General features: G+C 37.8%; 2 protein-coding genes and 1 non-coding gene across 4 annotated transcripts; 2 read left to right on the top strand and 1 right to left on the bottom strand.

The window, feature by feature from the left end:
* The first annotated feature begins 3,738 nt into the window (after positions 1-3,738).
* On the top strand, positions 3,739-7,975 carry LOC121261947 (syntaxin-41-like). Its single transcript, XM_041164383.1, has 8 exons — positions 3,739-4,100; positions 5,150-5,426; positions 6,304-6,393; positions 6,669-6,746; positions 6,893-6,970; positions 7,069-7,134; positions 7,224-7,304; positions 7,413-7,975. The coding sequence occupies exons 1-8, from the start codon at positions 3,901-3,903 to the stop codon at positions 7,518-7,520; spliced, it is 978 nt and encodes a 325-aa protein (XP_041020317.1). The 5' UTR covers positions 3,739-3,900; the 3' UTR covers positions 7,521-7,975.
* A 677-nt stretch (positions 7,976-8,652) lies between these two features.
* TRNAT-AGU lies at positions 8,653-8,726 on the top strand. The gene has a single exon. It is a non-coding gene; the product is annotated as a tRNA-Thr (tRNA).
* Positions 8,727-10,763: 2,037 nt separating this feature from the next.
* Positions 10,764-12,109, bottom strand: LOC121261958 (GATA transcription factor 15-like). Of its 2 annotated transcripts, none has more exons than XM_041164401.1 (3): positions 11,948-12,109; positions 11,680-11,787; positions 10,764-11,362 (listed from the first exon to the last, which is right to left on the bottom strand). In XM_041164401.1, the coding sequence occupies exons 1-3, from the start codon at positions 11,972-11,974 to the stop codon at positions 11,024-11,026; spliced, it is 474 nt and encodes a 157-aa protein (XP_041020335.1). In that variant the 5' UTR covers positions 11,975-12,109; the 3' UTR covers positions 10,764-11,023. The 2 variants fall into 2 exon arrangements, with proteins under 2 accessions (XP_041020335.1, XP_041020336.1); XM_041164402.1 differs by having other exon boundaries at positions 11,875-12,093.
* Between the last annotated feature and the right edge of the window lie 10,480 nt (positions 12,110-22,589).

Raw genomic sequence — 22,589 nt, 5'->3', positions numbered from 1 at the left:
TAGAGAATTAAACTTTAGTTGGATCTCATAAAATGAAAAACTTCACAGTGCCAATATGCAATAAAACCTGCTAGGAAGAGCATCACAAGCATGTTGTATGGGTCCAAATAAACCTCTCGACGTGGATGGCTTGCCAAATCGAACATAAGGTGCTAATAAACCAACCAAAGCCATATCCACAACCACACCAACTAAAAGATCTGTAGCATACAACTCAAACTCTGACAAAAAATCATTCCCTCTTTTCTAAACCTCTGCAAATGTTGCACAACTGGAATCTATGACTATTTGCGTAACATCAGATCAACAATAAGAATTTCTTCATTACACTAACACGATAAACTTGAAAACAACTCCAAGACTCTAAGGGCTCGTTTGTTTTCGGAGATGAGATGAGATTAAAGTTAAAAAGTTGAATAAAATATTGTTAGAATATATTTTTTAATATCATTTTTGTTTTGAGATTTGAAAAAATTGAATTGTTTATTTTATTTTATATTGGAAGTTAGGAAAGTTATAATGATTAGATGAGATGAGATGTTTTTTGAAAACAAACGAGGTCAAAATATGTCTCTTTATTTTTTTTAACTTATAATAATGTATTTGTTTTTAGACTTAGAAATGATTAAAATATTTACTATTAAATAAAAAATAATGTGAACATATGTCGATTCGATTCTCAAGATTTAAATGAAAAATATATCGTGGTGATTGGAATCAATGCATATATTTTGAGAATAAGAGTCTTAACCGCTTAACGACAAAACAAAGGTCAACAAGGAGATCAATAGGGACAATAAAAGCAGCAGCAAAACTGAAGCGATAGGCAACAAGAACCCTCAAGGTGATCATTCGATCATAGGCAGCCAGTTTGTAAATTAAAGACGTTCCCCGCCCCCTGCAAATAGAAGCTGAACCACCACCATTAATATGGCTGGCTTCACCCACTCCAATACATCATTCCAAGTATTATTGCGTCCTACAATTCCAAATCACAAGGCACAAGATCATCAAGAATTTAATCTAGATCTTTTCCCTAGCCTTATTCTTTCTTCGTTTGTTTGGAATTGGAAACATGCAAAATATACAAAGATCTATGATGCAGTAGGTTTAAGAGGAAGAGACTGAGAAAGCTGAGTACATCCACATAAGAGAGAGAGAGAGAGAGTCTTATGAAAGAACAGTTTCCTTGTCGAGGCTTAATTAAGTTGGCTACCTACACCCTTTAAAATATGGATAGTGATATGCTAATAACTCATTCACAATTTATAGATAACTTTAAATATAATAATATTTTTTATTATATTTAAACACATCAAATCAAAAGTAAAAGTCAAAATCAAATTTGAAATAATATTATTTTATTACATAGTTGTATACAAATTGTTATTTAATAGTAACTTTATCATTTTCTTTAAAATATATTATATATATCTTTTATTTAAAATTCTTTATTCGTATTAAATTTTGGGTAATTAAAATAAATATACTATGCATTTAAAAATGAACAATTCATTTCTTGATAAAAGGAAGCAGTGCTTAGAAAATTGTGAGTAAGGGTCTTGGCCTATCTATATATAAAAGCATGTGATTCTTCATTAATCATATTTTTTTTCATTAACAAAAAATAAAGATAGGCTGAAAGCTCCTACCCAATACTCTCTATATAGAAATTTGTGAGGGCTCACAATCCAAAAATAATCGATTTCTTTGAATACTTAATCAACGATGACCAAAGGTAAGTGTTCTGACGATTCTTTTATTATTAAATTTTCTCTCAAATCTTACAATAGTGGTACCACTTTGTTTAGTATGATTTCAATTGTTACATGGATTGTTTATCGAAATACATGTTAGAGTTCATCTTTGTTTTTCACCCAAACATGTTTGGGAGAAATGCATGTTTTATTCATTGTTGTTTATTTCAGTCTGTGTTTATACTCTTAAGATTTGAAATGTTTCTACTTTATAAATCAAAAACTTATGTGAATTTGTTGATACTTAAAGAGTAGATTTACGTTTTGGGTTTACGTTCAAACTTTTACTGAGTTTAGGTTCAAAATTTGATCTGTTATTTCTAGTGCCCATAAATATATTTTAAACCCATAGATTAACTATCAAATTATCTTGTTAAAGACGTGTAGTTTGATTGGCATAACTCTTAGCTTCTAAAATGGAGATCTAAACTTCGAAACCCCCTCTCCCAATCAAAAAAAAAAAAAAACTATCAAATTATCTTATTACAATTCACAAACATGATCATCTAATTAATGCTTTCCCATGCATTTATTGGCATGAAGGGCGTGCAAATCAAATTATTTTAAGTACGTACAATCCATGCATGCATGCATCAACCAGTATATATCCCAGCCCAACTTCCATTGGCTCCAATCTCTCTCCAAACACGCGGGCAAAAACAACAGATTGGTGATCTGCTCCCATTACACACACACGAGAGCTGTGCTGCTTGAGTAGTGGCATGGATATTTCTCCATCATTTTAGCCTCTCTCTCTCTCTCTCTCTCTCTCTCTCTCTAATTATACATGGCTGGCTTCATCCACTCCAATACATCATGCCAAGCATTATTGTGTCCCACTTCTGTATCTATTCTTTCTTTATATTATTTAAATTATTTTAAGTACTATTAAATTTTTAATATTTTCAGATATTTCTCATATATTAATGTAAATACAATATCTCTATGTTGTCAAAATGACATCAACAACCCAATAAAAATTTTAAAAGGAAATAAAGATGGAAAAAACTCATTTGTATTTTTTTTTTTATACTTTTTATCCTTTTATATATAATGTTTTGAAAATTGTCTTAACATGAGTACTATTTTTCATTTTATCACAATAAAATGTTCTAATAATATTATAACTTTTTCATGTTTATAAATAAAAGTGTAAATGTGATAAATATAAAGAAAGATTAGGAAAAATAAATAAATGTTTACATAATCCCATATGATTATTTGGATGAACAAAGTGCATAATCCACCATTTATATTATTTTAAGTGCCTGCATGTATTATATATGGAAAATAATAGGATTATTATCCTTCTGCTACCTATTTATTATTCCTTTTGTATTTTATTTTTTTAATTTTTTATTTTACTTAATGATTAAGGAAGTGACTATTAGTAAAATTATATATATATATTTTTTAAATTTTTTCTTAATGATTAAGAATGTTAAAAAAATACTTAAAAAAATGATAAAAAAAATAAATACACTATAAGTAGTAAATGAATAGTAAATTGATAGTTATCACGGTCTTTAATTTCCCTTTTTCTCTTTTATAAAAGTTGGTAATTATATTATATAAATTAGATGCCTAATCGAAATCCACTACGCTTTGTCCTGAAAAGAATATTAAAAGGAGAATATTAATGGTGATTTAGGAAGAATTTAATAATTATTTTATTGGTATTATATATATTTTCTTACTAACTGTAATTTAATTTCATTCAATTTAAAAATGTTATGAAAAACAATTATAATTTAAAATTATTAATAAAATCGAGTTAGAATTTATACAAATGAGTGCGGCTAGACATCAATCACATTCTCCGCACACCTCACATGAAATTTTTTTTATTATTTTTTTAAACTGAACACATGGTATACTGCAGCTATAGGCTGATATGCATATTTTCTTTATACAAATTTTTTCAGCCTATTTTCTTTATACAAATTTATATCATATTATCTGTAACGGTGTAACCACTAACCAACCCATTGCCTATTCCTTCCAAGATCACAGCTCACGTGACCACCAACCTCTCTGTTGAATTTTCCTTCTCTTCTCGGTCTCCGCCATGACCAAACCTCCGTTCGTTTTCGCTTCCACAGATCCGTGCCTTTGATTTTCGGATCTGACTTCTGCGCTCCCAATGGCTTCAAGGAACCGGACTATTATTTTCAGAAGGTACAGGGATGCGTTGAAGAGCGTCAGGGTTCCAGCGAGCTCTTCGCCGGCCTCTTCATCGACTACCTCCGGCGGCGGTCCTGTGATCGAGCTGGTCAACACCTCTCTTATCAATCCGAATCGGTCCTATGCTCCGCTTAGCACTGAGGATCCGGGTAACTCGAGGTCTCTCTCTCTCTCTCTGTCCTCTGCTTTGTTGCTGAGAATAATTGTGTAGTAAAGAAATAAAAGTTTTCCATTGTCGTTTCTCTTTTTCCCTTTTTTTAGGAATTATAAAAAACGAAGATCCTAGTCAACTGAGACTAATAAGATAGCCCATTAGTGTAATTGAGCTGAGCTTTCACCTGAATCTGAAGTACGTGAGATGGAATTTAAATTAATAATTTATTTTTTTTCTTTCTTTGGAGGAGTTATCAATTTATCTAGAAGAATCTGATCTAAGTTTCAACTGGGAAAAAATAATTGTGTAACTAGAATTTCTATGATATTATAGACTGTCCTTCGAAATTTTCTGGAAGTATAGGCCTTGTTGATTTTATTTTTTTGTTGCAAAAAGTTGAAACTGAGAACAAGATTGATAATCTTGAAGCCAGTAAGATTAGTCTGCGTTTAGACAAAGATTGATAATCTTGAGTGTCACTGGCATTTTCTTGAGGGAAATAGAAAATAACGCAATTATGATTAGGGAAATGACTTGGAATGTGTTCTGAGAGTTCCAAGGTTTCAGGTCCATAAAGATGACCGTAATGTAAAAGGCACTGTATCGAGTTTTTCCATGCTTGGTTTTGCTCCAATATATTTCTGTGATGAGACATCATTGGGTAAGGTTATGGAAGGTTTTGGTAGTTTTGTAGTGGCTGTAAGTACATTAGTCTCACCTCTCAATATTGTAGCAGAAGAGGTACACTGTTTCGTACAGCAATTGGAGCGTGATTATGTGAAATGAAGGACCAATGATAGTTGAAGTAAGCTGTTGGATTGCTTATCCGGAGAGTGGTGCAGACCAAGGGATGTTGTGGGAGATCCAAAAGCTGTCTAAAGTAGTGTGAATAGTGTTAGTAGAGCAAACTATAGGTTCCTGTTAAGCTTTTCTTTCTTGTTTTGGCCCTTTATTTTTCTCACAAGCGTTTACTGCTTTACACTTTCCTCTTTTCGAATTTGATTGTGCATCAGTTTTTGCTTGTAAAATCATGTTTTTTGTTCTTTTTCTGCAGTAAGGGTGCACTTACTGTGGGTCTACCTCCAGCTTGGGTCGATGTTTCTGAAGAAATAGCGACAAATGTCCAGCGTGCACGGACTAGAATGGCTGAGTTAGCCAAGGCTCATGCAAAGGCTTTGATGCCTTCATTTGGAGATGGTAAAGAAGATCAACGTTTGATTGAGTCTCTTTCACAAGAGATCACTGGATTGATTAAGAGATCAGAGAAGAAACTACAGAGGCTTTCGGCAGCTGGACCTTCTGAGGATTCAAATGTTAGAAAGAACGTACAGGTATGACCTGCTGGGCAATGTGTTACTTAAAACTGCTTGCACAATTATATTGATTGTCTCGAATATCTTTATTTTTGTGTAAGAGGGTTTCCAATTGTCTTATTTCTTATGCTGCAAATACACAGTGGGCCTTGATTGATTACAAAGCACATCAATTCATAACCTCCAGGTTTCAGTTTCAAATTAGGATGGCATTGTAAACGAGATGATATTAGGGAACTAGTTATAAGAAATCAATAACATCTCTCTCTCTCTCTCTCTCTCTCTCTCTCTCTCACACACACACACACACACACACATCCTCCCTTGGGTCAAGATCAGTTTACCTCAAAGGTTTCACATTCCTTAATATTTTGAACTTCTTTTCTTTTAATATTGAGGATCTCTAGTACTTTGAATTCTTCCAAAGCTCTTGTTCATGCTGCAAGATTTAATGGTTAGGGCAAGCATGCATTGGTCACCCATACTGCTGTTTCCTAGAGCAGTGAATTTGCTGGGTTTTGGGCATCTGTTCTTTCTTCCTCTTCCTCCCTGGACATGGTGTGAAGAGAGGTAGAATGCCATCTTTTAAATTCTACCTGGAGTCCACCCAGTCTCTGCGCTTCTGTGGTCAGTTGGACTCCAGTGGTCAGTTGGACTCCAGTCTACAACTGCATCCTGCATATGACATCTTTTAAATACTATTTGTAGTCCACCCATGTAGTGGGAAAGAAGCTAATCCCTGAAATGTGGTGGTCATTTTCTGGACTCCAGTCTAAACCAGCATGTTGCATATGGCTTGCGCAATCAGTGTAAACCTAAACATGTCAGCTTTAATCCTCCCAAATGGCTGGCTATTCTGGTGAACTGTGCTGATATTTGCAGTTTTCTACTGCAGCGCTCTCTTGCCACAGACCTTCAGAACCTTTCAATGGAGCTTCGCAAGAAACAGTCGACTTATTTGAAGCGCCTCAGGCAGCAAAAGGAGGTCAGAACCAATCTTCCTTCTCTACTTTTCAATGGGCAGAAATGTTGAGATTATTGCAACTTTGCGATTCAAAAGTTACTCAATTCATTGCCTTATCTTTTGGAACTTGGAAGTGTGCTATGTCATATCATTCTCATGAACCAAGTAAAATCAAATGCCTTGATGCTGACACCTTTCTTTTAATCTAGAACCAGTTTTTTTTTTTTTTATTCATCCCATATAGCCTATAAGCATATATTCTAAAAATTTCCTCCATCCGTTATTATTGTGTGCAGGGTCAAGATGGGGTTGATTTAGAGATGAATCTAAATGGAAATAGATCTAAAATGGAAGACGATGATTTGGACAACATGGTATGTATTTCTTCATAGAGTTTATAATATAACTCTCGAAAAAATAAAGGAAGTCTCTCTTCCATTCAAACATATCAAATTGTGATAGTAGTCAGTTGAGCTTAACATGTTAGATGAACATCGATATAATATGATTCCTATGTTAGGTGTTTAATGAGCATCAAATGGCCAAGCTCAAAAAAAGTGAGGCTTTCACAGCCGAAAGAGAGAGAGAGATCCAACAGGTAAGTGAAAGCTCTTTGTGCACTACAATCACACTAATCTGATGCTACTTTCTTATTTAATTAAAACTCAAATGTTTTTGGGGCCTATTCTAATGTAGGTTGTGGAATCCGTCAATGAGCTTGCTCAAATTATGAAGGATTTGTCGGTACTTGTGATAGATCAGGTTGGAAGATGCCTTCTATGAGTTTTATCTGTAAAAAGCTTACAACTCCAGCATATTTGAGTACTAATTGAGCTTCTCTCTCGAAACAGGGCACCATTGTTGACAGAATAGATTACAACATTCAGAATGTGGCAACTAATGTGGAGGAGGGGCTAAAGCAGCTGCAGAAGGTCCTCTCTTTCTTCCTCATCTTTCACTTTATTCTGGATTTTCTTGTAAGCCTCTCTCTCTCTCTCTCTCCAAAATTTTATTTTCATGATGGTGCATTGGGATTGCAGGCAGAGAGAACGCAGAAACACGGGGGGATGGTGAGGTGTGCTACAGTGCTCATAATCATGTGCTTTATCATGTTGGTTCTGCTAATCCTGAAGGAGATATTTTTGTGATCTTTGAGCACTGTTATCTCCAGATTTTGCTTTCATTCATATTCTGACCCTCCCCTGAGACTCATGACACGCTCAGACATGGTGATGCTGTATACCTGTGAGGATGTCATTTGGGTTTTGAACGGCCCCAGTATGCCTGATATAGAGACTACCTATTTAGTTGTTCTATTTCATTTTCCTGGTTTTTGGGGAGGGAAAAGTAGAGTAGGATGGATTGGGTTCTGTAGTGGATCTGCCCAGGAAATGTATAGAGCTGTTGTTGAAAATTTTTGTTCCTTTGAAAAGGGTGTTGGCGAATGGACCTCTTATTGATTATTTTGAATACATGGAGAGTGGTGGTTAGGTTCCTCCTGGTGGCTGTCTCTATTGGCTGGGAGTTGAGGCTGTTCCATCTGTGTCTATTGATTTTTTCTAATGCAATAAAGTGGAATACATCAATTTATAGTTTGAAATTATTTCTGTGCAGCCTCCATATATGAACATTCCAAATAAGTGAAATTTGCTGTGACTTCGAAGTTTCTCAACTTATCAATTTCATATTCAGTGAATTTGCCACAATGGGCCATGGCATTCTCTGCCAGTTGCTACCTTCCTTGCTACCATATATTGAAGTGGAGATGATTCCTTCCCTCCGGAGTGTTGGTGAAGGACTCTCGCCTCACCCTGTCGTTTAAGTTTGGCATGCTGTTCTAGGATTCTTTAGTCCTCGTTTGTTTTTACAATCTATCTCAAACTCATCTCATCTCATTTCATTTAATCATTACAATTTTTTTTAAATTCTTATACAAAATAAAATAAACAATTTAACTTTTCAAATCTCAAAATAAAAATAATATTAAAAAAATATATTCTAACAATATTTTATTCAATTTTTAACTTTTATCTCAACTTATCTCATCTGTGAAAATAAACGAGGCCTAAGTTTTAAGAGGAAACTGACAAGAAAAAAAATATCCTTCCAATAATTCACAAATTTCTTACAACTCTTCTTGAATTAATGGGTGTCTTTTTAACCAAAATCATATTGAAGAGAGGAGGAAAAAAAAAAAAAAAAAAAAAACCAAGTTCATGGCTTGGTGACTTTAATGATTTGAAGTTTATTACAGTATTTCCCCAGTTTCCAGAGCAGCTGGCTTTCGTAGCTCAGTTGGTTAGAGCACCCGTTTAGTAAGCGGGAGGTCTTGAGTTCGACTCTCAACGAAAGCATTTTTCTCTCTTTTCGTTTTTCCCCTCAACCAACAATATCTTAGACCTTCCTGAGGCAAGATTTGTTCCCAAATCCTCTACTAGCATCAACCTTTGGTTAGTGAGCTGGGACTGAGGAAAATAATTCTAGAGGGAGATTCAAAGAAAGTTGTGATGGGTGTTCAAGGTCATATGGAAGATTTGAATTGTTTTGAGATGCTAGTAACAGACATCAGGATCAAGCTACAATGTCATGAACACTGGTCAATCAGACACGTTCCAAGAGAAGCCAATTTAATTGCACATGCATTAGGCAAGAGGAAACTCCTCACTGTATTCAAGTCTCTGTTATAGAGCTTTTGATCAATGGAGAATTACATGGTATTAGACCTTCCTGTGTTCTTTGAAATTCCTTCCACAAAGCCAAATCGCTTTATGTCAATGCAAAACTAGGAAGGGAAAAAAAGGGCCTGGAATGAGAGAAACATCATATCAGGCCAAATTCATCTTCTTCTTGGCGTCAGTAACATCATATCTGAAAGATCTTTCAAGGAGAGAGAGAGAGAGAGAGAGAGAGGCATTTTTATGTCAGAAGTCAACCTCTGAAGTAAAAAGACAACAACTTCACATCTACCATGGCTCTATTATCTGATCCAGCCAATGGAATTTTATAGGTGTGTAAGACATAAAGGGAAAGAAAGAGCAATATGTCAATAATTCGTCGGAATCTATGTTCTTTGAGTCAAGTAGTGAACAACAAAAAGAGATGTAATTCCAACTAAAGCCAAAAAGTCTCGAGTTGCCTTGAGAATTATTGCCTTGAGGTCTGGTGGAGCTTTCTGATCATTCGCTCTCCCAATCATTACGTAAACAAACCAGTAAAAGTGTCTGCTCCCATCAAACGAGAAATAAGAAGATAACTTCTTGAAAAAGTGCGGAATTTATTACGTATTATTTACTATTTACTTTCGTACTTCACACCTATAATCTTTTCATAAGAAGTATGAGTATTTTTCATTGAATATAGAGGTATTTTTTATAAGATTTGAGGTGATAAATGGTGACTTATGAAAAAGAGCGGATTTATTATATATCAATTACTATTTATTCTTACACTTCACACTTATAACTTTTTCATAAAGTGTATGAGTGTTTTTCATAGAGTATAGATGTATTTTTTATAAGATATGGGGTGGTGAATAGTGACTAATAAAAGAAATTTTTACAAGTGTAAATTCACCCATCAGTGTAACTTGGGTTATATTAAATTTTCTTTGCGATAAAAAGAACCAACAATCTACGTGTTACATTATATTATTTGCGATTAAAAGGCATCATCCGGATTGACTATTTGAGACTTCCTTCGTTTTGTTTTTAATTATTTATAGGTTTGTTTATATCTGTTTATGTTTTTCTATTGGTTTGTTGGTTTTGGTTTTATCTAGGCTTGTTTAGATTTTATTGCATTCCTTTTTATAGGTCTGTTTAGTTTCATTGGTTTTATTCTTATAGGCTTGTTTAGATCCGCGTTTATTTGTTTTTCTTGCTTGTTTTGGTTGGTTTGTATTTTGGGAGGTTTTTAGTTCTTTATTTGTGAACTCCCATATATTTGATTTATAATTTCTACATCCATCCGATATAAGTGAAGACATTTTAATAAACTTAAGACAGGACCACTAGACATGTGGCTACCGGTTCTTCGCTAAAAAAAAAAAATGTGTTACATGAACTTATATTTATGCTAAAAAGAACTAATGAACTTTATAATGTAACATTCCGTCCATATTAAATCACGTCAATTAATAAATTTAACTTCACAGATAAAGCACTTGTCATTACTAAAAAGCATTGGCAAATGAAGAGAGTTGTGTGAATAGCTAATTATTTTGGATTGAAGTGGGTTCCTGATTAGTTTGATTCAAGGGAGATTGGGTTTCCTAAATGGTTCCAAACATCTTTGATCCAGGAAATGCCGCTCCCCTCCGGCTTTGCATACATACAGGCATGAACGGCACATACGAAACACAGAATATATCATTACTTGTGCGTATATGTACATAACAAAAGCAGGGAATGCCATTCCATCAATCATCACCCTGTATTTTCCCTGACTATCCCTTTCATTCTACTTTTTCATATATAATGTAAATATATTAAAAGCCCAAATAGGATGAACAAGGGGCTTCTCTTCCTTCCATGAATATTGAAAGAAAACCAAGGAAAAAAGTAAAAGCTAAAACGACACCAAAAGGTATTATATGCGTTGGTTGGTTAAGGGCCTTTTTTCTTTTTATGTTATTCCCTCTGCTCTTGTTCCGTTAAGCAAAAACAGAGCCACTGGATAGGGCCATCAAAGACACAGCTGCTTGTTCCTCCTCCTTCAGCTTCCTCCTCCTCTGCCACCTCTGTTTCTTCATCACTGATGGTGACCTTTGCAACAACAAATCCTTACCCAATGCCATTAACTTTGTTTTCAAGGACATGCTCAGGTCTCTGCCTCCATTACCAACAGTTATAGCAGACGTCGCGGTTGTGGCGGTGGCAGCACAAGTACCATGATCATGTGTCCTGTCTCTTTTCCTGTATGATCCGACGCTCAAACCCACCATAGCAATCCTCCTTTTCCTGTATCTGATCCCACAGGCGTTACACAATGACTGAAAAAAAAAAAAAACAAAAAATATACACTTTTCTGTCAAATGGGTAGTGGTAATTCGGGAAAAAAAAAAATCTGTACCAAAGAAAAGCAACCAACCCAAAAATCATGGTCACATAACTTGATCAACAAGAGGATGGGGAGCTAGGAATTTGATTAAAAAAGAAGTATAAACATAAATAATGAGAAACCCAGCTACTCAAAATCACAAACCCAGGTGAAGAAATCAATCGTCAAAAGAACTGAAAAACCTACACGTCAAAAAATAATAAAAAAATGAAACGAAAAACCAGGAAAATGAAATGAGGAGAAAACCACCTTGGGCCCAGCAGGCCCACCTCTCCACAATGGGGTCTTTGTAGTCTTGCAATCGAGACAGCACTTCTTGTTCTCGCTCATCATATCCATATCCTCAGATAATGATTCCTGAATCATAACCCATCATGTGTCTCTTATATTCATACGAAATTTTCAAAAGAAATTACATCAAAAATGAAAGACGAGGAGCGAAACATTGAAGTTCTAATCTGTCTCTTTTTTTATCCTAATGGAAGCATTGAAGGTAAAATATCTCTCTAAACTCCACCTTTTCCATCCGATCCATCTCACCCATGAACCCCACTGTCGAAGATCTCCCAGACTCCCACAGTTAGAGTGAAATCAGAGCAACCAGGACAGGAGATAGAAGAGAAAGAGGAGCGACCAAAGAGCAAAAAGCCAAAACAGAGACTTAACGCAAAACTGAGAAGGAGAGTGGGAGAATGCCTACACTAAATAGGAGCTGACATGCAAAATCACAGACCTAGTGTGAGAAAGAGAGAGAGACCGACAGAGAGTGCTCAGCGTGGATATGCAGTATGCACAAAAGCCTAAGCCTGTAGGGTTTTTTCCTTTTTCAGAATGACGGAAATACCCTAACTCTGCAAAACCGCCAAATATTGGTGATCGGCGGGGGGCCACGTGTCAGCATGCACGGGCGGGTGTTGTTTTCGTACTTGCCGGCGCATTGGAATTATGTCATCCTCGTCCTACATTACACATAATAATGACCCAACAGGCAAACACATTATTATTATTTTGAATAGAGAGTGAGGATTATTTACGAGATGTTATTTTCATTTTCTCGTTAATATCGTTTTTTCAGTTTGTATTCGTAAGTCATCTCAATTCATTTCAATTCATATCAACTCATCTCATTATTATTTATTATTATTCATCAATTTTAACTCATAAATCTCACTACCATTCATAACTTATTTCACTACTATTTACAATCCATCTCAACTCATTTTCGAATCCAAATAATACCTAAATTATTTAATGACATTATCTTCTATTTTATAATAAGATGGAGTTTTTAAGTATATATATATATATCAAAGTAATTAATCAAGTTTTTGTGAATGGGTACCAAGAATTTGAGTAATGGTTTAGATTTAGAAATGAATTGAGATGAGTTGAGATGGTTTGTAAATAGTAAAATAAAAGTTGAATTGTTTATTATATCTTGTGTGGGAATTTGAGAAAGTTATAATGATGAAATAAGATGAGTTGAGATAAATTAATGTGAGTTTTGAATTCAAACGAGGCCGATTTGGGTATCCAAATTATTATATTCTCAAGTCAATGTATAGTTCACATTATCCACATCACTTAAATAATTAGACATGATTTGTAAGATTAAAATTTTTAAATTTATTTTCGAAATCAAATTATGATATATAAGTATTTTATTAAATGTGCTCTACACACCAGGTTGTGAATAGAATTTTTCTTTTTCTCCTTGATCATCTTAATGTTTTTCATTGACTTCAATTCTTCACCCCTACCAAACATGAGGGAAGGTGAAAATATTTTTAGAGAAAATGCTTTTAGAAAGAGGTGTGAGTGAGGCTCAGTGGGATCTATGTATTCTCGTGGATCTTTTGGGTAAGGTGGATTCCATGAATTAGAATTTCTTAAAACTTCTAGGATCCAACATAAGAGAGAGAGAGAGTATCATGACCTTAACTTTTACCAATTTTTGATAAAATAGTTATTCTCATTAGTCACTATTCAATATTCTACACCTTACATCCTATAAAAAACACTCTACATATTATGAAAAAAACTGTCAAGTATAGGATGTGGAGTGAATAATGATTTGTATATAAAATAACCCTTAATAAATAAGAGTGGTCTTGTTCATGACACATCTTTTATTAATATTATTATTGGTTTAGGCATGTGGAAAAGAAGAAAGGGAGTAATGCAGAAAGGGCAGATTGTGTGCAGCAGCTCATCTATCAGGTTAGAGAATGATAGAAAAAGGCTAAAGCTTTAGTACAATATTTTTGTATTTGTGTTGGTGGGCAGACAAAAGAGCACCCCCAACCCTTTGGAGTCTAGGAAAGCTCCATCTCCATCTCCATCTCTATCTCCACCATTCATCATTTTTTAATTTTTCTTACCATCTTTTACAGAGCACTACAATATGGCTTTGCAAAAGGCCCTGAAAATGAGGTTCTGCAATGCTCTCTCTCTATATCTCGACAAACCAAATCCATTTGAGGAAAATGCTAAATGTATACGTCTTGTTATATTACTGATTTGCAAAAAAGGATATAGTACTACTGATCGTGCTTACATGCTGGCCAGAAGCACCCTAACACCGTTCCTTCTGTATTTTTTTTTTTTATGAAAAATTATTCCCAACAGCTATTATTCACATCTCATACTTTATGAAAAACACTCACACGTCCTATAAAAAAGTAATAAGTGTGATGTGTAAGAGTGAATAGTGAGTAATGCAAAGTAAATCTCTTTTTTTATATATAGATTGAGGGAGGGGTCTACCCATGATTTTCATTTTGGAGATATTAGTGTTGTGTCATCAGGTTACATGTAGTTAGTAATGTGATGAGATAAAATAAGATAAGATGAAAATTATTTCCAAACTTTTCCTAAAGTTTCTTATTGAAGTTGAGGGTTTCAAATTAAGATAGAAATCTATAAATATTATAAGATTCATTTACTATATGTTTATCTCCCACTTAAGATCCTCTGAAAAGTTTTTATTTTAATAAAACAACCAAATAAAATGGATTGAGATTGCGTTTGAATGTTGAGTTGAGATAATAAAATATTATTTTTTAATATTATTATTATTTTAAAATTTAAACAAATTAAATTATTTATTATATTTTGTATTGAGATTTAAAAAAATTACAATGATTAGTTAAGATAAATTGAAATAAGCTTAAAATTCAAACTAATCCTGAGTCTTAATAAAATTTTTTAATTAAATAAGTTTAAATAATTAGTTAAAGTAATTATAAAAGAAAAAAAAAATGATCCGCTTAAAAGTTAAAAACAGGTCACCACAGAGAGAGGGACACAAAAAGGACCTTGAAAAACAGATATTGGTCTGGCTGGCTTAAAGCTTTTTGTACCACGATGCAAGTAGGGAATTATACAGGTTTGATGTGGTTCCGTTTAAGTTCCCCATGCTGCCTGCGCACCCACAAAAAGCAGAGCCTGCAAATCTCTCCTCCTACACTAGAACTAGACCCTAGACATGAGTGTGTACGACATGAGGGCAAAAAGCTGATCCTCTCCTCCCTCGGTGACACGAAATCATGCTAACAATTTTTTGTTTTTTATGCTCCCTCCTGCACTGCAGTCTCACTCAAGACCCATATTCGAATCAATTTTACTAGGAGTTTATCGAATAGTATATTTTATTTTTTTATATATTTTCTTAATTATTATAAACATTTAAAAAAAATAAAAAATTTATAATATTATTAAAAAATACTTTCTTAATTATTAAATAAATAAAAAAAACTCATTCGAGACATTACTTAGATCCCAAATTCCAAAGCATTTCTGTTTTACTAGAGTGTTAATTTTGTAATAAGAAAATTTTATTTATTATTTTTACATTACACACCACATAATTTTTTATTTTTTTTATTTTTTTCTCTTACTAAATATGTGATGTATAAATAATAAGTAGAAGAACTTAATTAGTTTAAGAAAAATAAAATAAAAATAAATAAAAAATAATATAATATATTGTGTGTAGAAATGATGAGTAGCAAAACTCTTTAAATTTAGAAAAACTCTACATGCACGCGAGTTTGTAGACTCCTTGGGCATGAATGCCACTGGGATTGATGAAACTTTGCATTTTGGACCCATTGGGATCTGTATTTTGCTTTTTTTCTTCTTCATCCGAGTGAGCTAGGCTGGGCAAAAAACTAATTCCCGAAACGGTGCCTTTTTTCTCCCGTTTTAGGAGCTGAAACGATGCATTTTGGACGAACTGAAAACCTTAGAAATTTCTCCTACTTCTGGTACACTCCCTCCCGACATCCCTCCCATGACGTATAGGTCTTCATGTTTGGTTGTAGAAAAAGAAAAAGGTATACAAAAACTCTATAAGAAGTCACGTGGGTGTGCAAGTACAACAGTGAGGAAAAGGTGCTTACCTACCTGCAAGATTCGACGTCGAATCAAAAGCTTCTTTGATCTAACGATAGAGTTGACGTTGGTAGTGCATGAGAGCAATCGATCTTAGAGTAGTCAGAGGAATGAGAGAATGAGAGAGGAACGACTACATTGCATAGATGCAAAAATGGGATCTGAGAGAGGGAGATCCTAGTGCAATCTCTAAAAATGTTGGACATTGTTGGTGTGCTCGGTGGATCACTCGTGCATGCACCTGTGCCAATGTTGCCTTTGTGTTCTACTCAGACTTTAAAAAACAAAAAAAACAAAAAACAAGAAGAAGAAGAAGAAGAAAATGAGAAGAGGGAGCGTCTGCATGACAATTTGTGTGAGTGGGGTTGGGTTCTCTTACTCTTGCTTGACTTTTAAGGAAGCCATGATGGTGTGACAAAGAAAGCAAAAACTAGATAGTGCGAGTTTAGATAGAGGACATAGTGTTAACGTCATGTCTTGCACGCCTTTAAGAAAGATTCTGACAACTCAGGTCTTCAGAACTAAACCTATAAAAGATAGGAAGGAAGCAGCTAGAAGAGGACAGCCTTGGGGCCGGGGAGTCTTTGATGCCAAAGTTAGTAAATTCTCTTGAAAGTTTATAAATAAGTATGAGAGTCCAGGGATTAGAGAGAGTTTTCTCGTACTTAGGACTTGTTATTTATACCATAAGTCTGGGGGACAGATCGTGTCTACCTCCATGGAGTCAACGTCCTTCATACTGTTCCATTTGTTAGAATCATTTAATGCAACATAGCTCTACTACGGCATCACTAATACGGCGTATAGCTCGGGTAGTGGTTTCATTAATGCGGCGTGACTTTCTCATTTCCTCCTCCCCGCTAGTATCTTTGGTGGTCTGTTGATGTCTCTCCTGTCAGAGGATCGACTGTCTCCCGTACATTATGCCCACTACATGGATAAGCACTCAAAAGCTGAACATTACTCGAGGGGTTTTCAGGTCGATGATTCTCATCCCCTGCAGCACGTTTCCTCATACAGGTTGTGTCCAAAGGAGCCTTCCCGTGGGCCGGATTGGAGATTTTATTTGTTATGGGCTGGGCTATTGGTCCTTGTTCCCTTGGTTGTCATTCTCTAGCCTGCTGGAACTGAGGGGGCAAAATCCCCTTACAGTTACCCCTCTAATTCTTACCGGACGAGTACGGTGGGAATTATTATTAGTTGAACCCACCTTATTGTTGAGGCCAAGATCCCTCTACTGACGTGTATGCAGTTCCGAAGAGGTTCTCATTGTTTGTTTACCCTGGTAACGTTTCCCCTCCATTCTTATTGGCTCATTTTTCAATAATTTTGATGGCATCTTTTCAAGTACATTAATGTTGAGGGTGCCAGGCGGCTATTTTCCTTCGAGTCGCTTCGTGGATTACATTCCCAGAATTTGAAGCATCTCATACTTCAACCTTCTGTCATGGGGTGTGGGAGATCAATCGTTGCCTTTCCCCTATATAAATACGGTCGGGGTTAAAGTTCCCTTTCCTTTCATCGCGCTATAGCTCTCTTGTCATCCATGTTCTTCCAACTTCTTTTTCATTTGCTTATTCTCTTCTCCTTCCTTTACTACATTTTACTTCTGTGTCGATGACTTCTAAGAAATCCACTCAACCTAGGGCTTCCAGTGGGGGTAATACCGACGCGGGCCATCTTACAGGGGCAGCCGTTGGCATTCCAATGCGTCTGTGACGATGCTGGCTTCGCTGGCCCTCACTTACCAGGTGTCGAAATCGGTACTTTTCAAGGTCCCTGGTCCACTCAAGGGTGTTGTCGACATTGAGGGTCATTCTACACGAGTGGCCCTATTTCATTCCATGTTTTCGTGTGACTTGAGACTGCATTTCCCTTACTCTGTTCGCGACTTGTTGGATCACCTTGGCCTAACCCCTCTCAACTACATTTGAATGCTTGGAAGCTTTTGATTTGTTTCAGTATTATCTGGCGGCACGCTCTACTGGAATCAAACCCGGACGATGCCGACCTTACTGGTCATGAGTTCGCTATGGCAGAATGGGAACATCTGCAGCTTCAGGGCGATACATGCCCTTGTTAACCTGGAGTCGAGGTATCGCAAGGTGGAGGACTAGTCTACGGAGTTCTTCTTTGTGTCTAGCCTTGGGTGGCAGTTCCCAGTCGATCAGGTGAGTCGCCGCGAGTTTCCTATCCCGATGAACTGGGGGAGGGTTCCTGAAAACAAGGTGGTATGCCCGATGGCTACCTTTAACTAGACACGGTGCATTGCAGTAGTTCAAGAATGGGTGCAGAAAAATCTCGATAGCGTCTTCTCGAAAGTCCTCCTTTTCAAGAAGAGCCTAAGAGATTCTCTACCTCCCTTTGGCCACATTCCCTTCGATGACAAGGTGAGTATTGCCTGGCCCCGGGTCACTCTTGCTCGAAAGTGTCTCTCAGATCCTTCCCCATCGAACAAGGGGAAGAAGCCTCACTTAGAGGGTATCTGAGCCGACAACATACCCTTGTTTGGAGCCCTGATTCCTCCAAGGCGAGAGTCAGCTACCCTTGAGGTCTGCCGTCCTATGGTCCCGGTGATGCCAGTGGAGGTGCAGGTAAGACCTTTTTCCTTGGAGTCCTTGGAGTCCTTGGACACCTTGGCAGGAGGCCCCTCGGTTGATGCTCCCCCATGATGCCCATGCCGAGGGGTGAAATAGATGCTCTATAAGGAATCTTTGGGGTCGAGGCCCTTAGGGGGGTTGTCGAGGAGCAGCGTTCTCCGAAGGTTTCTCCTCCTTCTTCAGCTTACTCTGTTGCCGGTAGTTACTCCTCTGGGGACGAGGTTGAGGATTGCTCGAGAGGTTTGAACGCTACTAATGAGGAGGTGGTGGCTACTACTTCCAGCAACCGTGTCGACATAGGGCACAACACAGAAGGCGACTCCTTTCTGGATGTTTTAGTTGGCCCAGGTCCGAGGAATTCGTACAACAAGCCACCTACCTAGGTAGAGCACTCAATGGAGGGTGATTCCCTTCTGGATGTTGTAGCTGGCTCTAGTCCAAGAGGTTCGTGTGATGGTCCACCAGCTCTGATTGAGGCAGCTGCACAAACGTCCGAGGTCGAGGGCTTAGTAGAAGTTATCCCTCCTTTGTCTCGGTTGGAAATATGAGGAAGCCATGCGAAGGCTATAAGCCAGGTCATCAAGTGTTTGTTCGGCTATTTCTTTTGTTGTCCTTTTCCTTTCTCTCGCTATTTTCTAATCTTCTTTTACTGATCGTTGCATGTCGGCCCCTCTTGTTGTTAGGGTACCTCTCAGCTGACAGCTTTTATTGTGGATGGACAAGAGGCCATCGAGCAAGAGAACTAGGACCATCGTTCGATGACCCAAACCACCCTTCACTATGCTCACGGTGAGAGGGAAGAGAGAAAGCAACTAGAGCGAGAGCTGAAGAGGGTGCAACTTGCCTTAAAGGATGAGCACATGAAGACCTATCTCGAGCACTGGAGGCTGCCTCCCACCTGGACAGGTAGCTGAAGTTGGTTACGGGCGTTTGTGATCAAGCGTGGGGGCATCAGTGTGCCGAGGGCCATAGGTCAATGTGGGACCACCACTTGGGGAGTCCGCAGCTGCATTCGAGAACTTGTACAAACTATTTACGGGGCCTCAACCTTGCCAATATTTCTGTTAACAAGGTGGTTATCACATTTAGTCATGACTTGGGAAGGAAATAGATCCCTGATGCTTTCCCAATTCCAGTCGTGCCCGAGCCTGCTGCCCCAGAATCGGGTGATCGTGGTCTTGACGTTCCTAAGATTGGTACCCACGACGCCGAGACCTAACGTTGCCATGTCCTAGCTCCCTGGTGTTGTTGTGGTTCTTTGCTCTTCCATTTCTTTTCTTTTTTGCCGAATGTATATATTTATATATTGTTGTCCTACGACTTGTATATAACTTTGATCAATGAAAGTGTTTCGCACTTTTGTCATGCTGGGCTATTTGTCTTTATTATGTTTTCCTTTCGAGAATTTCCTTCTCTCTCACTTTTTTTTTTGGTGGCAGGCCTAGGGGAATTTGCCGCAGGAAATCGCAGGATTCCTAACTACCCTGCTAGCCGACCGTTCATCCGTTTGTGCTGTGTTCATCCGCCCTCACTAGGTAGTCGTCCTCTCGGGACGTACCCGCAATTTTACTTGATGAGATTTTGGTTTGCCTTGCTTTACAACTTTCTGTAGGCTCAGCTGATTTTAGTTGTATGTTGTTGTAATGAGCCGCCTTACATTATTTCTTGCTCTTTATAACTCTGTGGTTTTATGTTGTAACTTGTAATGATTAATGATATTGCCTTATATTTTGTAGTGTCCAACTATGTATCTTTGCACATCTTTCCCTCCTCTTTCTTTTGTGGTCGGCCTAGGGGTGTTTGGTCGCAAGGACCCATCACATTGGGTCTGACTGTCCACCCCGCCAGTGTCCTACTTACGCCTGAGGACCTCGTTGGCCAACGACTTTCCTGTTCGTGCTACTTCCTTTCGCCCTTGTAGTGCAGACGTTCTCCTGAGGCCTTTGCGACTTTGTTTGACAAGGCCAACATTTCTTCACCTTCTCCTTGTGCTGATTTCCTCTTTTCGATATCCGTCTTTTGGTTGGGCTTTACCCTGCCCAATTATTTTATCCTTTCACTTTGCATTGTCGTATTTACTTGGGCATGCAGTCATCTCCGTGCCTTTCCCGCGTAATTGGATGAGTAAGCCGTGCTGCTCTTGACCTCGATGATGATGGAGGTCTATTCTTCCGATAGCCATGGAGCTAATCTCGCTCTCCGTTGTGGGGAGACAAAGCGGCCTCGGGCTCAACTTTCTTCCTTAGTCCGTAGGGAGGTAAGCAGTCTAGTCAATTCGGGACTGTACCCATCTTTCTCCGTTGGCAGTTGGCATTTTGTATTTGATCCCTGATTGAAAGATAAAGATGCTATCATTATTTTGCTTTTTAAGGGCATGAGTTAATTTTGCAAACTTGGGCCTCCAGGCCTATATCGTATTGTGCTTTTCGTTTTCTGCTACGTCACCGATGTCCGTGGTTTTGAAGTCTGTGCTTTTTAACGCAGCATTCGGGCAGTCAATAGACCTGGCTTGCACTTCTCCAAGGAGAGGTCAGGCCACCTTAGGCCAACTTACCCCTTTACCCCCAGAGGAGGTAATTTTTTTAAATGGTCGTGGGCAGGTTTATTTTCTATTGTGATGGGAGTCGTGGTAAGTATTTAGGTAGTTTAAAGGCCAAACACACTCTTCTCAAAGGGAGGGTCCGAGCGGCTTCTGGCCTAACTCGTCCCTATTACCCTGTAGGAAGTTAACTTGTCCGGGTAGTCCAGGATTCAAACCTGCTCTCGCCCGTTGACATCGCGTAGCCCCTTGTTCTGATTTTTCCAACTTGGAGATTATGTTTACATCGAGTAGTCGAAAGACTAGGCCTACACTTTATCAAGGAGAAGTTAAACCCGCCCTTTTGATTCCCCAAGGAGGTAACTTCTTTGGACAGCCGTAAAGCTGGTCCGCTCTTTTGCCACGATAGGAGTTGGGGTAAGTATTTGGGTAGCCTAAAGGCCGAATCCGCTCTCCTCCGCAGGAGGGTCAAAGTGGCCTCTAGCTTGACTCACCTGTATTACCCCGCGAAAAAGTAATTTGTTCGGGCAGTTTGAGACTGAACCCGCTCCCACTCGTTGATATCACAGGAAAATGTAGGATTTGGGTTAGGCTAGCGCTGTACCCACTCTTTGTTCGCAGCGAAGGTCAGGAAAAGTATTCGGGAAGCCATGCAGCATCATGTGAGCCCTAAATGTTTACAGTTGCTCAAGAGGGTCCCTTCCTCCATCATACATTTCCATGGCCTGGACCCTAAACTTTGGCAATAAGGGTACAACCATCACCTCCTCTGTGTTGGGTAGATCAGTGCTCGTGAGCAGTTGGTCCACTAATGACGACATACCTACCTTCCTTGCAATCTCCTCATATTTTCATTTGAGATTACGGAACTCATCTTGCATGTTCTTTGTAAATAAGTATTAGAGTCTAGGAATTAGAGAGAGTTTTCTCGTATTTGGGACTTGCTATTCATACTATAAGTCTGGGGGGACAGATCATATCTGCCCCCATGGAGTCCATGTCCTTTGTACTATTCCCTTTGTTAGAGTTCTTTAATGCGATGTGACTCTGGGACGACGTCATTAATGTGACGTGTAATTTGGGTAGTGGTGTCATTAATACGGTGTGATTTTTCGGTTTCCTTCTCCCCGTTAGTATCCTTGGTGGTCCGTTGATATCCCTCCTGTCAGAGGATCAATGGTCCCCCGTACATTACACCCATTACACAGACAAGCACTCAAGACTTGGACACTACTCGAGGAGTTTCCAGGTCGATGAGTCTCATCCCCTAAAGCACATTCCCTCATGTAGGTTACGTCCATACGAGCCTTCTCATGGGCCGGGTTGGAGATTTTATTTGTTATGGGCTGGGCCTTTGGTTTTTATTCCCTTGGTTGCCATTCTCAAGCTTGCTGGTGAGACTAAGGAGGGAAATCCCCTTACACCGAGTATCGAAATTATTTGTACTTTTGCATTTGATAAAAAACAAAAAAAAAAAAAAGTCTATACCTCTGTATTTGAGAGAGAGAGTTTGGAAACAAAGGAAAAGTTGGATGACGGTTAGGGAGAGATGGCGTGGGAGGAGAAAAGAGGGAGAGTTGGAAAAAAAATAAATTAAAATGACGAGCTATAAAAGAAATTAAAAG

Source organism: Juglans microcarpa x Juglans regia, chromosome 4S (assembly GCF_004785595.1).
Source record: "Juglans microcarpa x Juglans regia isolate MS1-56 chromosome 4S, Jm3101_v1.0, whole genome shotgun sequence".
NCBI lineage: Eukaryota > Viridiplantae > Streptophyta > Magnoliopsida > Fagales > Juglandaceae > Juglans > Juglans microcarpa x Juglans regia.
Note: the sequence above shows the minus strand (reverse complement) of the source record. Positions and strands in the feature narration are given on the sequence as shown.